At 43.6% G+C, this 15,792-nt stretch overlaps 1 protein-coding gene across 1 annotated transcript in view; it reads left to right on the forward strand.

Moving 5' to 3' along the window:
* Positions 1-2,511, forward strand: part of LRCH1 (leucine rich repeats and calponin homology domain containing 1) — a 191,346-nt gene extending 188,835 nt beyond the window's left edge. Inside the window, exon 19 of the mRNA XM_045796796.2 lies at positions 7-2,511. Within this exon, the coding sequence (XP_045652752.1) occupies positions 7-117 (111 nt within the window). The 3' untranslated portion in view covers positions 118-2,511. The remainder of the gene's footprint in view (positions 1-6) is intronic.
* Positions 2,512-15,792: the final 13,281 nt, after the last annotated feature.

A 15,792-nucleotide genomic window follows, 5' to 3' on the forward strand; every position in this document is an offset into this window, starting at 1 on the left:
TTTTAGGAAAAACTGTGTCTACCCCATCACATCCTTGAAGAGAAAGGCCTGGTCAAAGTGGGCACTACCGTTCAAGCATTACTAGATGTAACGGTCACAAAGACTCTGTTCACATGAAGCCAGCTCCTCTCGTTTGGGTTGATTCAGACTCTCCTCTCGTCAGAGATCCTGCGCTCTGCTCTCAGCACCTGTTCCTCCTACCCTCCCTCTCACTGCCTGTCAGTTCCCTGGCTCCGGTTGCACTGAAGGGAGGACAGAAGGGAAGATTTTCCACCTTTCAGAACTGACTTCCATTGTTAAGATATGAGAGAGATACTTACCCTAAAGCCGGTGAGGGAGCTGTCCGTGAAGAACTGAGCAGCACCTCATTGCCTTTTACAACCCCCTTCTTCCCTTCCATGCTCACCTACTGCCATTACCAACACACCAAGCACAACTGTTTTTGCAACAAGATGCATTTGTTCTATTCAAACCAAACTTCTTGTGTATTTAGTGGGGGGAGGGGGTCTCGATCAGGTTTTTCACCACCAAATTTTTCAAGACGTTTCTTGAGACCATTGCCTTTTAAAAAACTATTTTCGACATACAAAATATTTATATAAATATTATTTATTAGTGAGTCGTTATTCATCCTTTGGATGCAAATTGTAAATTAGGAAACTATTTTATTACTGCTTTTTTGTGGTTAAACACTTTATTTTGATATTATAAATATTGAATTATTTTCTATCCTCTTTGGTGTGCAGTAGTTCTAGGTCTCAGTAATCATGTTTTCTGGTGTATGTGACTCAGAAAAAAAAAAAAAAAATTTAAGCCAAAAACAGGTGCTTCTGTGACAAGAACTGTTTTTTGGGGAGGCATTATTTACACTTTGGTTTATGGAACATTGGTTTTATTTATATTTCTTCATTCCATCCAGTTTCCTACATTCCAGCAGCCCTGTTGTCCTCTCATATAACGAACTGAGTGAAATTAAGGAGCACCCCAAAGTTATTTGTAAATAGCTGTGATGAAAAAAAAGCATATTAAACTTGAAGATGAAATGTGAACAATTATTTTTTTGGATTCAGACTTATTTTGCTATGCACAAAACATTCACGTTTTAACACAAGAAGTAGTAAGTGTTAGCGTCATGTGTCTTGAAGTATAATTTTGCACTGTAACTTGGCTAATGAAAGAAAGTCTAGCACCAAAGGTAGATGATAAGAAATAGTATAGGGAAGTAGAGATAACAGAAAGTTTATTGGTTGACCAAAAACTTTTGTAAGGACAGCTTCGACTGAGTGAGCAAGAATGGCATAGGGCACATAGGACCTGGATCAGGAAACCAGCCCTTCTCACAACTGCCAGTCTTAAAAGAGGAATCGATTCAGAGATGCAGACGTGCTCATTTTATTGTAATTTAGTTGGTGGCTTCCATAAAACGCTGCAAGATTCACAGTCTGGTGTGAAACCACAGAAATGAGTCAGCCAATTGGTGGGGCAGCCGCCTGCTACACCAAGGCAGGCTTAGGAGAAGGCTAGGTAAGTGGTGTTTGGAAGACTGAGTAAGCCTAGGAAGGAGGAAGTTCAGTCAAAACACGACTAGAGAAGAGTCAGCAGAGGAAAGGGATCTATGTTGGCTTGAGAGATTCACATAAGGCATCACAGACAGGGTTACCGTGCATGTGCATTGGCCCCGCAGTTACAGACAGCCCGGTCATCCGTCTTTCAAAGTCTTGTGAAGGCTGACTGCAGCATCACTTCTGTGAAAAGCCATTGTAGTTTTGAGAGCAGCCGCCGCCACAATTCGTAAGACAAGTATAAGACTTTTGACACCAGGAGGATGGTATGCATTGAACACAGACTACCATCAGTCAATGCCAAGGCTGCCCTCTGCCAGGGGCGAGATGGGGGGTTACTGAAAATGATCATTTGGATTGGCAGCTAGCAGTAATTTCCTATCAAATGTACTGTGCACTTTAACCTAACTTAAAATATATTTTAATATTTTCCTGTACTGCACAATTACCTGTTTTGTCAAATAGCATAATGATGTAAAAGAGAAAGGCATTTTGGGCAAAGAGTGTATTCAATGTCAACAACATGCCAAGGTCGATAGAGAAATAGGAATTTAGATTGCTGCACCTTGAGGGGCATTCAGAATGCAGGGTCCTGAGATATTTTTTTACATGTATATATGGCAAACATGAAGCTCTGTAATCCTTGTTCTGAGAGATTTTTTTCCCCAAAATTAAAATATTTCTTTTGATACTAATCTTCAGTATTTTTCTTAAAGTTGGCTGTATAAAACAAATGGCTTCAATATTTTGTGCAATGGCTTTTTTTTTTCCTTTTAAATGCAGTCCTTGTATGGCTAAGATGTCTTCAAAATCCTTGTACACTGTTTGTACGTGCAATAAAATGTGCATGGCCAGCTGAGAGTACCGTAAGTGGACAGAATGTACATAGTGCAAATATCCTTTCTTTTATTATTTAACAACCATTAAAACTTTGAATTTGTACAAACCATCTTCTGCCTGACTTACCCATCTGATGCAAAGGTTGACCGTAGTCACAAAACAAATCCTAGGGTGTCGTTGCTGAAATAGACTGTAGCGATTATCTTGTGTGTGTGTGTGTGTGTGTGTGTGTGTGTGTGTGTGTGTGCGTGTGTGTGTAATATATATATATATATATATTTCCGACCATTTTTTTTCAAACTAAAATCTTTCCTGGAAGGGCCGAACATACAGCAGTTAAAAGCAGAGTCGCCGTGGTGAGGGCCTGTGGCGGTATAGACTCCGGACCCGTCACCTGGCCCTTGCCCTTGGGGGGCGGCTCCAGAAGGTGTCACTGAGGAAGCCTGAAGGCTCTGTGGTGCGCGTTGTAGGACCACCGGACCTGGTCCTTTCTCCTCAGCTGCACCCCAGCGGGATCGGAGCGCCGAGAGTGGAGTGGCCGCCATGATTACGCCTCCCGTGCATTCGCGCACGCGCAGCCCTCCTCTGGTAGGTGAGCAGCTGCTCTGAGGAATTCAGGAGAAAACACAACACGAGACCAGCAGCCTAAGCAAGCGGGGACCAGGGTCAGGGCCTTTCCATTTAAGATGCGTTCCTGCCGCGCCGAGAAAACCGATGCATGGCCCACGGTGTTCCGATGGGGACAGGTCGCACAAGGCTAGCACTCACAGACACTTGACGCTGTAAGTTGGCTGGAGCACCTGGGGAACGTGCGAAGGGGAGGCCTCTGGGGGCCGCCGGGGGAACCTGGCAGTGGGGCACGCTGGCACTGGGGGCTTCCATGAGGTTCAGCCCTATGGCATTGGTCGAAGCGGGGGACCGTGCCAGAGACTGAGTTCTGGCCATCGGTTGCATCGGAGGCTTCCCAGTTCCTCCTGGGCGAGTCCGAGAGATCCGGGCAGCAATGACCCCAATGGGGCTGGTTATCTAATCTCGCGTCTTTCGCAGGTGGTCATGACAGTAGCCGAGACCAGATCCTGTTGAGTCTGTTCTCGGGATGTATGAACTCAGGGAGTTCTCCCCGGGGCTGGTGCTTCTTGTGTGGGGTACATGTGTGTAAAGCAGGACTCCACTCGCAGCCTTTACTCCTCACACTCACACACTCATGCACCATCTTAATGCCAATATTCATTGAGTGGCTGCGGTGGGTCAAGTGTTTTTCTGAACTATAAACCCCATCAAAACAAGGCTACTTGTCTGTTTTGTTCTCTGTTGATTCCCCATTGTCTGGAACAGTGCTCGCCAGAAGGCACTAGAAAGATGCCAGTTAGAAGAATTAACGAACTTTGCATACAGTATTTCAAAAATTCTTACCAAAATGCTACCAGGAAAGGACTTATGGACACCTATAGCTAATACCACATACATCAGGGAACTAACCCTGCTTCCTGTACCAAGAGGTTTTTGTGGTTCTTACCTGACACTGTCCCCGTGGCTATTGTTTACTGGTTCAAGAGCAACCACCTTACTCAACTGACCAATAAATCTCTTCCCCAAGATTTTAATTCTTTTCCTGGTGACTGGAGACAAAAGATATAAAACCTGGACGAGACGTAGAGGATAACATGGACATTCAGAGGGAAGTAAGGATAAGAAACAGTGAAGAAAACCCTGATGTTTGCATTCCTGGATCTGGTAGTAAGAGTCCTGCATTTCTGAAGCTTGGGTAGTCAGCCTTTCCGTGAGTTCTTTCCAGGGGCTAAGACTGTCGGGCATGTGTCCTTTTCATTGTACAGAGGGTATCCTAGCAGAGCTGACTGACTGAAGTTTCTGGAGGGTTTTTTTGTTTTTTGTTTTTTTAAAGGTCTTGGGCAATTTTTAGGATTTAGGGATATGAGAGAAAGCAAATTAGTGGGATAAAACTTGATAAGCTGAGCCTATTGGGACCAGTTTAAATGCTAGCTAAGACAGATCAAGATAAAGAAAAGAGGTTTACAAAATAGGCCTAGTGGAAAGGAAGTGTTCCTTACGTTGAAATGAGGTCGAGGAAGAAACCTCCAGTTTCCTTGCCATTTCTCTCTCCCATTTGATAAAACATTACTATAGGTTTTTTTTTTCAATTTTGAAATTTTTATCTATTCATGCAAGTGATACATGTTTATCATAGAAACTTTGGACAGTATGAAGAGGTTGGGGAAGATCACCTGTAATCCCATTTTATAGGGAACTGTTAAACTTTTGAAATATTTTCTCTGAGGCATTCCTATATATTTTTACACAGTACAACTTTACACACTTTTTCCCCTTGACAATACTAGAGTATATGCATTTTCCCCCAGGATAATATTGTTTGCTGAAAGAAAAAATGGGGTTCCCTGAACAGGCATTAACGATGTTTTAGAAGCCCTTCTAAAAGCATATAGTTCCTCGAATCATGTGGTCTTAGGTGGGCAATACCTAAAAGAAGTAGACCGACCCTGAAATAAGGTTAAGGGTCTTTTGGTCTTTGGAGGGCAGAGGGTCTCCAGGGGGGTTGGGAGGTATGGCTGGAAAGGGAAAGTGGCCAATAGAGGTACATTTTCAAGCCAGCCCCATAGTGAAAGCCTGAAGTTTAGTCCTGGAGGAAGCTCTGGGAGATGGTAGAAAGCATCTCATACCTCAAAATCCTCCCAGCGAAACTCCCAGGAGGTATTATACCCCCCCCAAAACCTCCCTCAACATCATGCCTAGAAACGCTTAAAAAAATAAATGTATGCACATGTAAATGCTTTGTTTATATAAGAAAATAAGGAAATCCCCAGGATCTCTAAGCGGAGAGGGAACTAGAGAGCAGAGTATTAAAATGAAGGCAAAGCTATGACCGTGCTGGGAGCACTGGTCCATCCTCTTGACCAAGAGATGGTGTATTAACTAATGGGCACTCAATGATGGTGACAAATACACGGACCCAGACAACGTGAGTCCAGAGCTGGATCTGAAATCTCTGCACAGAGCCAGCATCCGTAAAGGGCTGCATCTTCATTGAAAGGATAGAGAAAAAAGAAGTTATTCTGTCTACAAAGAGAGATGACAAGAAGAGTAGCCATCCTTGGGTGAGAGGAAGTGGGAAAAATTAGCTCCTGTCACTACCAGTCTCATCTTCCCCAGATTTATACTTCGAATTTCCACTGCAACTGTGGTCTGGGAAACCCCAAGATGAATAGTATTTACTTACAGTGTCTCAGGCTGGTCACACACACTCCAGGACAGCAAGGAGAAGAAAAGCAGTTGCTTACTGAAACAGACCCCACAGATTCCCCAGGATGACACTGACCGGGCATGAGCATCTGAAGCAAAATTACAAATTAAGCCCTGAGACTCGAAGCCTGAAAGTTTTTTTGCAACTTATATTTGGTGGCAGGACTCAATTGGAGCTGGCAGGAAGCTATTCAAGTCTTTATTTTTTTTTTAAGTATTTTATTTATTTATTTGCCAGAGAGAGAGCACAAGTAGGGGGAGTGGCAGGCTCCCTGCTGAGCAAGGAGCCCGATGTGGGACTCCATCCCAGGACCCTGGGATCATGACCTGAGGCGAAGGCAGACGCTTCACCGACTGAGCCACCCAGGCGTCCCTATTCAAGTCTTTATCATCTTAGTGTGATATTAAGAGGTAAGTAAATACAACACAGAAGTGGCAATATATAAAGAGATGGTATTTGAGAACTTTCCCAAAGTGATAAAGCATCTGAATGCTCAGATTCAGGAAGCACAACACATTTCAAGCAGGAGAAGTAAAAATACCTCTACATCTGTAGTAATGCCCTAAAAATGATCCTAAAAGTGAAGACATGAACCCAGACTTCTTCATTCTACCTTCTTCATTCTGCCTTCTAATGGCTGGGTGCTCCACTTGGTAAAGGCACCCGAGGAAGACCATCTCAAAAGGTAAGTAGAACCCTCCACCAGCAGCACTGGAAATCTCTGTCAGCCCACACCCAGGGCGAAGACCGCTGTGCCCAACCAGAAGGTCTTAAGAAGTGTACCTAGTTGTGGGCAGAGGACACTATCCTGGCAAACAGGTCTGCTGGTGAGGATTGTTGCCTTAAGTGTCATGGAGAATGCAGGATAAACATCTTCAGGAGGACAGTAAAGAGGTCTTTTCTGACAAGGCCAAAGAAGTGATGAGACCAAAGGAATGGGATGCAGTTAACCATTGAAAATCCATCTGGCCATTCCCTGTGCTTTTGTATGCCGGACTTGAAGGTCAATCAGTTCAGCAACACTCATGAAAAACAAAGCTGCTGAGGATTTATAGAGGGCGGTGGGGGCAGACTCGGTGTTTTACGAGGTCACATGGCATAGGGTGGGGGTGGGTTTGGGGAGGAGAAGCAGGGATAGGTAGGCTGCCAGCTTTCCACCGTGATTAGAAATGCCAAAGTTCCTGGCCAGGAAACTCCCAAACAACTATCGCTTTTCTTTGAGAAGTAAAAGACAGCTCTTGATCTCTTAGAATGTGATCTCCACGTAAATACCTGCTGGAGTCATTAAAGCTGGGGATGGGGACAGGGGGAAAGCCATGTCTACTGCCTGAGGAAGGTTCCATACAGGCAGACTTCACCTCAAAATACTGTCTAATCTCTTGTCTTCCCAAATCCTTAGTAAATGTTCTTTAAAGAATATTCAAGGGGCACCTGGGTTGGTTGGCTTAGTTGGTTGGCTCAGTGTCCACTCTTGATTGTGGCTCAGGTCATGATCTCAGGGTCCTGAGATTGAGCCCTGAGTCTGCTCCACACTGAGCGTGAAGCCTGCTTAAGATTCTCTCTTTCTGCCCCTCTTCCCTGTCCTCCCCCCACCCCCCACCATGTGTGCATGTGTGTGTGTTCTCTATCTCTCTAGAAAGAGAATCTGGTTTTTATTTTTTATTTTGTTAAGAGAGAGAGAGCCGGAGAGCACACATAAGTGGGGGAGGGGCAGAGGGAGAGGAAGAGAATTGCAAGCAGACTCCCTGCTGAGAACAGAGCCTGACCAGAGGCTCGATCTCACAACCCCGAGATCATGACCTGAGCCAAAACCAAGAGTCTGACTCTCAACCAAATGAGCCACCCAGGTGCCCCCCACCAAAAAAGAATATCCTATAAACAGAGCTGGAGTGTAAGCCCCATTAGTGCAGGGGTCTATGTTTTGTTTATCATGGTATCCTCAAGGCCCAGAATAGTGGCTGACATATAATAGGTGCTTGATAAATATTTGTTGAACAAATGCCTTTGCTTTCTGTTCATTTTCCTTTCTATCCTTATCACTCTATTGAAAACACTCATAATAAAGTCATGGGCCCCATCCCAATGGTCTCTTTCCAGTCCTTGTTCTAGTTGATCTTCCTGTATAGTAACCATATAGGATGGTTGAACACTTGCTTCTTGAAACCCCAGAGTTTTCTTCTGTTGACATTTTTATCTCTCTGACTGTTCTTTTTTCATTTTCTTCATAGTCTTCTCTTTCTTTTCTTGTAGGAGGAGCACTTGACACTCTTCCCTCCATATTCAAGATCTCTGGTGGTGCCCCCCAGCAGTAGAGACTTACAAATCTACAGATCTTTGCAATTCTTGGTCCTACTTCCCATCTGAGATCTAGCATGCAGTAGCTCTGGGTATCTTCACTTGAAAGTTCCATAGAACCTCCAGTCTCACGGTACTTAAAATTTAATTCCCTGTCTACCTTCCCAAATCCCTTCTTCTCATGCATTTCCTGATTCAGTGGTTTCACCACCTCCCCATTCTCTCCAACGAGGCATTGTAGGATCATCACCAGTGTGTCCCTGTCCCTGTTACTGGGTCACTAAGCCACGTAGATCTTCCCTCAGAAATAGAGGATCTCAGCCCCAGCATCTCCTCTTCATCCCTGCCCCCTTAGTGCCAGCCTGCAACGGCTCTCCCAGGGATGAGTAGTCAGTGGTCCCTCTGGTCTCCCTGTCTCCCTGCTCCTTACCATCCTCCCCCTACTACTACAGTCAAATTTATAAAACACAAATCTTACGTCTCATCCCTGCTGGAAATACCCTCAGTATCTCACTGTTATTTATGCAGCAAATTTTAGTGCCATGCGTGCCTTTCCGATCTGTTAACTGTTTGCTGCTAACGCCTTCTGGTGCAGCTACTCCAGTCTCCTCCCTCTTGGGCCTTGCTGGGGTCTCTCATGTCTCTGTCCCCGGGTAGCACTTTACAAAGCCAAGGAGAAGTGAGAGGACATTCCAAGCAGCAAGCTTCTTCTTGACTTTGTTAAGGGCTACCCAGCTTTCAAGATGTACAGTCAATGCCTTCCTTTCTGGTGAAGCTTTCCCCACTCCCTCCAGATCTCTTCCTCCTTGGTACTCCTCCAAATTCCTGAAAAAGAATTTGGTCCGCTATATTTGAATGTTCATTTCTTAATACAGCTCTTTATCAAGCTCATATTGGACAAAATCATTTCAGTGGGGCAAAGGACATAAAAAGACCCTCAATAATTCATCTGTTCTCTTACCGAAATCTTAATAATAAGAGAAATCATAGATCCGAGTGTGATGAAGAAAACAAAATACCATGCCTGATGCCTACTGAGTAGTCACTACCTGACTGACACTGGTCGAGGGCTGTGTTGCACATCTCCCTGCAACCCTGGGAAGGAGCACCCACCACAACCCCACTTGACAGGGAGGTGACTTGTTCAAGGTCCCTGAGTACTAAGCGACAGTGTAGTTTGGATTCAGATCCCCCGCAGGCTGTCTCAGAACGCACGCCCTTACCACGCTACTATCAATCGTTGCTCACTGCCTGAAGGCCCTTCACCAAATATCTACAATCATAAAAATAAGAGTAAATAGTTGAAGCCTTTACTTGGGTTATTTTCTTTGATCTTCACAATGACCCTAGAAGTAGGTCCCATTATTATCATCCCTCTTTTGCTCATGAGTGCAATAGGAAGTTGTCGTGGGGCTCTCTCTATCCCAGTTCTGATGGAGGTCTCCGAATAGTGGGTACTCCGTACAGTCACCTTCGAAAGGGAGGTGTTAGGCCACCTGCAAAGAGGGATGTAAAACCCAGCTCTGTCCAAAACCCTCTGGGAAGGGGCTAAGAAGAGTTGAGGCCAAAGGTTTTCAGAGAAAGATGTGGGGTGCTGTGCATTTCCCCAGCCTTGCCCTGCCATGGGAAAGGGGGAATGGTTGACCTCAGCCTCTGCAGGTGGTCATACATGGGCTTTTTGGAAAGCCTGATGTGTGCTCTCTGGAGTTTTTGATGCAGGGCCTGGTATCTGAACTCTGGCCTGTGGGGTGGCAGGGTGGAGAGAAGGGGGCTGCCCGGGGAATGAACTGTGCTCCTCTCTGGGGTGTGGTACAGAACACAGGCTTCTCCAGATGCGCTGCCCCACCCCCACAATGGGGACTTGCTCTATGAGGTTGCTTTGAGCTCTTCTGGAAGTAAGTTCTTGCGGGGGAGGGGGTTATGGCTACAGCATAAAGGCTGTGGGAGGAACCGAATTACGAAATCCCTCAGCCTGAAACAACTGAATAAGGCTGGAATAGTAGCAGGATTATCTTAGAATTCATATTTTAAAATCAAAATGATAATCCCAGCAGCTGAGATAGCCTCTCTGCAGTACACAAGTATGGAGGGGCTGGATTAGTCTGTGTTCAAGAATGTTCAATAGTCTGTCAGGCCTTATGTGTACATAACTAAGAAAATGAGTTATTTGCTGTTTACTCTGGAAAGTTTTACTTTTTAGTATGTGGCCTATTGTGATTGTCCTGATCAAAACACTGGGTGGCAGTATTTTTACTGAAATGACTTCACAAGAGTCCCAAAAGCAGTAGGTTACAGTCTTCTGAGAAGAATAAGACCCTCAGCAGCAATGAACTTAAGGCAGTATGCCATTAACCCACCACCTGAACAGCCTGTGCTGAAAATTACGACTCTAAGTATAATGTTTCAACCACACACACACACACACACACACAGCGCACACACTCAGACACACTCAGACACACACACATTCACACCAGGATGCCAGAAATACCATCTTGATAAGTTAAGTCTCTTGACTCTTCTAGTTCCCACCTCGATGCCCCATTTTTAATACTATTTTAATTTGTCTGATAAACACAACGAAATGTTAATATATTTAACTGGTTGAGTATATACCATTGTCAACCAAAAAAGGCACTAGGATTCTCTTTCTTACGTTCTGTCACCAGGAAGTGAACTACTCATTAAACATCATCAGTGACAGAAGGCTGACAACTGGTGCCAAAGAGACGTGAGTGAAATTGGAAATCCGATGCTCTTGGATTGGAGTTCTGGTCTCAGGCCAACTACTACAAGGGTATAGATTCCTCTTATTTCCTCTCTGAAGACCAGAAGGACCTCTTCTCCTGGACTGGCTAGGGCCGCTAAAAGACGTGAAAATATTTACAAACTACTTTCTCCTGGAGGAAACTATTTTATTTCTATAGCCAACCAGCCTAGATACAGGGTACACATTGAATGCACAGCTGATAGTCAGTGTGCTGACCCTCACGATTCTTTTCTTCTACTCCAAAAGTTGTGGTTTGAGAATATTAGGGGAGAGGTCTCACACATGCCACATGCATCCGCAATATATGGCTATTTACATATCATTGTATGTATTAGCATACGAATATGTTACGGATATTATAAAGCATGCACAAAAATATACATTTTAACAGGAAGGGGATGAGCTAAAAATACACATAGACAGAAGCTGTCACACTCCAATGAATGGTCTTGTGCACCCTCTCAGGCGAGCACACCTCATTGTGGAGCCCGGTGGCACTGAGGCCTCTGATCACTAACATCTGGATGGGACGATGGTGATTTCAAAGGCCACCTTGTTTTGCTATGTGCCACAGCCCCGTGAGTTAGATGGCGTGGGGGCTCTTGTCTGCTCCATTTGCAGACGAGGAATCAGGCTCAAGGTACAGTATGGATGTGGGAATCACATCCGGTTTTCTTCTTCTGGAAGTCTCACTATGTCACAGAGCAAGTTATGATAATTCTATTTCTTAAAAAGTGTTTTTGAATGAGAACTTAAATTCCCAGGAGTATAAAGAAAGGAAAAGGCGTGAAGGTGTGTTTCTGGACCTTGACACAGCGGGGTGTCAGCACTGTTTGTTCTTTCTGGCTTGCAACATTTATTAAACATTAAGGTTTAAAATTAATGTTTTACAACTCAAAATATATATGCATAACTTGTATTTGTAAAAATGATGTCATTCATCAAAAATAAAACCCTTTGCCTATCATCCTCAATTCTGAAGCTCTTCTCCTTCCCAGAAGTAATGGCCATTATCTACATTTGCACCTTTTCCTGTGAAATATTTGTATCTATAGAAAGTATACATATTGTGTTGGTGGTTTAAAAAATGTTAACAGTATTGAATTATGTGCATTGTTCAGCAGCTTATTTTTACTGGCAAATGTTTTGGGGTGTTTTCATATGTTCTCGACCACAAGCAATGCTGCAATGCATGCCCTTTCCGGGGCTACTTTTGTACGTCTTTCTCCGTGAAGCTGCTGAAAAACCATTTTGCGGCCCCCCATATGGAAGTGCGCATTCCTCAGTGACTTGAGACACCACCAATCGCATAGACTAAATCCCCGCCTAGGTCTGCAGCAGGATTTCTTTGATCCACCGCGCTCTTCGGTTCCAAGCCTGTTTTGATTATCACAGCTTTCCAGTGTGACTCGACACCTGGTAGAGCAATGTGTTCTTTTCCAAAACTGTCTTGGTGTGTTCTTCCATAGAAGCTTTATAACTAGCTTGTCAAGTTCCACTAAAAGTATTGAGATTTGGGGCGCCTGGGTGGCTCAGTCGTTGGGCATCTGCCTTCGGCTCAGGGCGTGATCCCAGCGTCCTGGGATCGAGCCCCACATCAGGCTCCTTCGCTGGGAAGCCTGCTTCTTCCTCTCCCACTCCCCCTGCCTGTGTTCCCTCTCTCACTGGCTGTCTCTCTCTCTGTCAACTAAATAAATAAAATCTTAAAAAAAAAAGTATTGAGATTTGATTGTGATTACATTGCCTCTATAGATTAATCTGGAACGTATCAATACCTTTACAATATTGAGTCTTTTCTTCCATGAATACATTGCTGTCCATTTGTTAAGGGTTTACTTTACTAAAGGCCTCAAACCACTCTTGTTCGGGGTATTTCTACGTACTTTGGGTTTTTGTTGCTGCTCTGAATGGGATCATTTTCCTTTTATACGTTCGTGTTAGATATTTTTGAGCTGATAGGAAAATAGCTGATTTGAGATGCTGATCTTGGTTCTAATACTTCGTCTAATACTCATAGGCCTTGCACATGGCCGCTGCTGTGGTCCTCCGGTCACCAGTGCTCCTGCGGCTGTTACTGCCATGCCATCTGTCCATCACCTCTGCCAATCCCTTCGCGGCTGCCGTTCTCACCAGGAGGCACCACCGGTAAGTGTCCTTTCTTCACTAAACCCAAACTAAACTCAACCCAAAACTAAACTAAATGAAATGAACCCAAACTAAAATGAAAGCTTAAAAAACCCCCCCACACCTGGCAGTTTTTGCTTCAGTAACAAGTGATTTTGGTTTCAGAAGTTGCATATGCCAATGTAATCTCTGTTGTATACTGTGTTTGTCCAGTGTGTTCAAATGGAGATGTGAATATACAAAGCTGCTTGGCTAATTTGGGAATAGGTCTATGAGCTCTTCAATATAAAATGCTTGTCTACTTGTCACAGCTTACTGCGCATATATATTAAAAATATTTTTACGACGTCAGCTTAGAGTTTTTCCACCGTAAGATTTCATGAGACAGTTTTATTCAAACACTTCACTTGCATCTCCGAAATCAGACATCATGGGCCGCTTGTTTGAAGTGTCCCACATCACCTTCCCTTCTCAGTGGTTTGTAAGTGAGGTACGACATTATTTGAATCTAGAAGTCAGATGGAAATTGTATCCCCCCCCCCCGCCATGAGTGTCCTTTGCGTAACATCGGGAGTTTTTCTTCTTCATGCAGCGGTAGATTTATGATCTTCACAGAATGACTACTTTATTCTTTTTTAATGTAAGCCTCACTAAAGTACAACAGTATATGAAAAAGTATATAAATCTTAAGTGTATGGGCTGGTGCGTTTTCAGAGTGCACACACCCAGGAAGCAAGCACCCAGATAAAGTAATAAGAGAGCCTCACTAGCTCCTTCTCTTGTCTCCTTCCCATCATCTCTCCCAAGGGTCCCCCCCCCCCGCTATGGTAACTCCATCCCAACTTCTAACACCACAGATGAATATTGCCTGGCTTGGAACGTTACATGAGATGGCACAAAATGATTTACACAGGACATAAGTTTTTGGCTGGATTCCTTTACTCAATATTACGTTCGTGACCACTCCATGGGGCCACATCTAGTGGCGTGCTCATTTTCATTAATGTAGAATATTCCACTGTCTGAATATACGCCACATTTACCCGTTCTATGTAGATGGACATCGGGTTGTTTCCAGAGCTTGGCTCTTATGAACAGTACTGCTAAGGCCACTCTCAGGCAGGTCTTGTACGCACATGCTATGGTTGGGGGTACCTAGAGTGGACTCGTCGGGTAGGGTGCACATGCTTCATCTCCGCGGACTCTGCCAGTCACACTCCCGCTGGCAGATCCCATACAGCCTGGCCAACACTTGGGATTTCTGCTGTCCTAACTTTAGTCACTCAGGTGAGTGTGCAGTGGCATTTTATTGTAGTTTTTATGTGCATTTTCCTGGTCTTAGGAAGTTACGCACCTTTTTGTGGGTTTATTAGGCACACTTACATCCTATTTCATGAGCTACCCAATTTTTTGTCCACTTTCCTGTTGGTTTACATTTTTCTTAAAATGAATTTATGGGAGCTCTTTAGATATTCTAGATACAAATTCATAATCAGATAGGTGTATTGCTAGCAATTCCACCCACTGCACGGCTTGCCTTTTCACTCTCAAAGAATACAGTACACTTCATTGTTTTGTATTCTTTCTTGAAGGGAGCATAAAAAGCATTTTACAACATCTATAATCCAGGAAATGTGTCCATTCCTTTGCCTCCTTTTACACCTGATTCTGTCCGGTGCCATTTAGGAGCACACAGAGCTAATAGTACGAGGTCATTTTGGGGTTATTTTTTTTACTATGAAATCATCAAGATGGTTCCTTATAACACGGGTAAGTTTGAGAATTACTTCTGGGGGGAAAAACATCTTACATGTAGGCATATTTAAGAATTCATTCCTCCCAGACCGGTCTTTGCAGCACCTAAGAGCAATCTGCACTTTACTCACTTCTTATATATCCTTGGCAGTCAGTTCTGTGTTGTAATTGAAAGCCTTTGTCTTTATTAGTTATCATTGCCTGTATGTCAGCAATTATTTACCGAGTTTTTGCATTTACCCTGCAAAAGGGCAAAGCAACAATTTTCTTATAATGTTGTGCCAGCTTGGCAGGGTATAGCTCCCAGTTATTCAAACACTAATCTAGGTATTGCTATTAAGGGATTTTGCAGATATAATTAAAGTCCCTAATCAACTGACTTTAAATAAGGAAGATTATGCTGGGTAATATGGTGGGCCTCACCAAATCAGGCCTTAAAAACAAGGCTGAAGCTTGCTCCAGACAGGAAATCCCACCCGTGGGCAATAGCCTCAGCCCATGCCTGTGGGGTCCCATCCTGCTCACGAACCTCCCTTCCTGTTGGCCTGCCCTATGGATTTCAGACTTGCTTAACCAGCCCCTACATTAACGTAAGCCAATTCCTTGTAACAAAAAAAATCTCTTAATATGTATTATCTTCTATTAGTTCTGCTTCTCTGATTAAATCTGTAACTACTACAATGATCTTAGAAGTACACACCTGCTTCTCTTTACAAAGGAATTACCAACAACATACACAAAATTCAGGAATTAAATGATCTTCCTTATTAGAGGACCTGAGACTGTTAAGACTGGAACCATTCTGTGTCTAGCTTATTATAGGCTCAATCTTGACTACTGATATTTCAATAGGACTGATTTTAAAAATTTTAGTAGAATCTAATTCACATTTAAATAGTACTAATTTTAAAACTTTAAAAACCTGATGGCTTTTTCAATTACTATACAATATGCAGTCTTATTGAATGTTTAAAATGTATAATCCTTGTGAACTAGGGGAAGGGGATCCTGAGCACACTTATCTTGAGGAGCACTGAGAACAGATGGACGTGCTGAATCACTGTATTGCACACCTGAAACTAATCCAACACTCTGTTAACTACACTGGAATTAAAATTTAAAAAATGCATAATCTTCATGCTTTTCCAATAGAAAAATCTTTTTAAAAT

The sequence above is a fragment of the Ursus americanus genome, chromosome 10, assembly GCF_024610735.1.
Source record: "Ursus americanus isolate L20-20 chromosome 10, mUrsAme1.1.p, whole genome shotgun sequence".
Lineage (NCBI taxonomy): Eukaryota > Metazoa > Chordata > Mammalia > Carnivora > Ursidae > Ursus > Ursus americanus.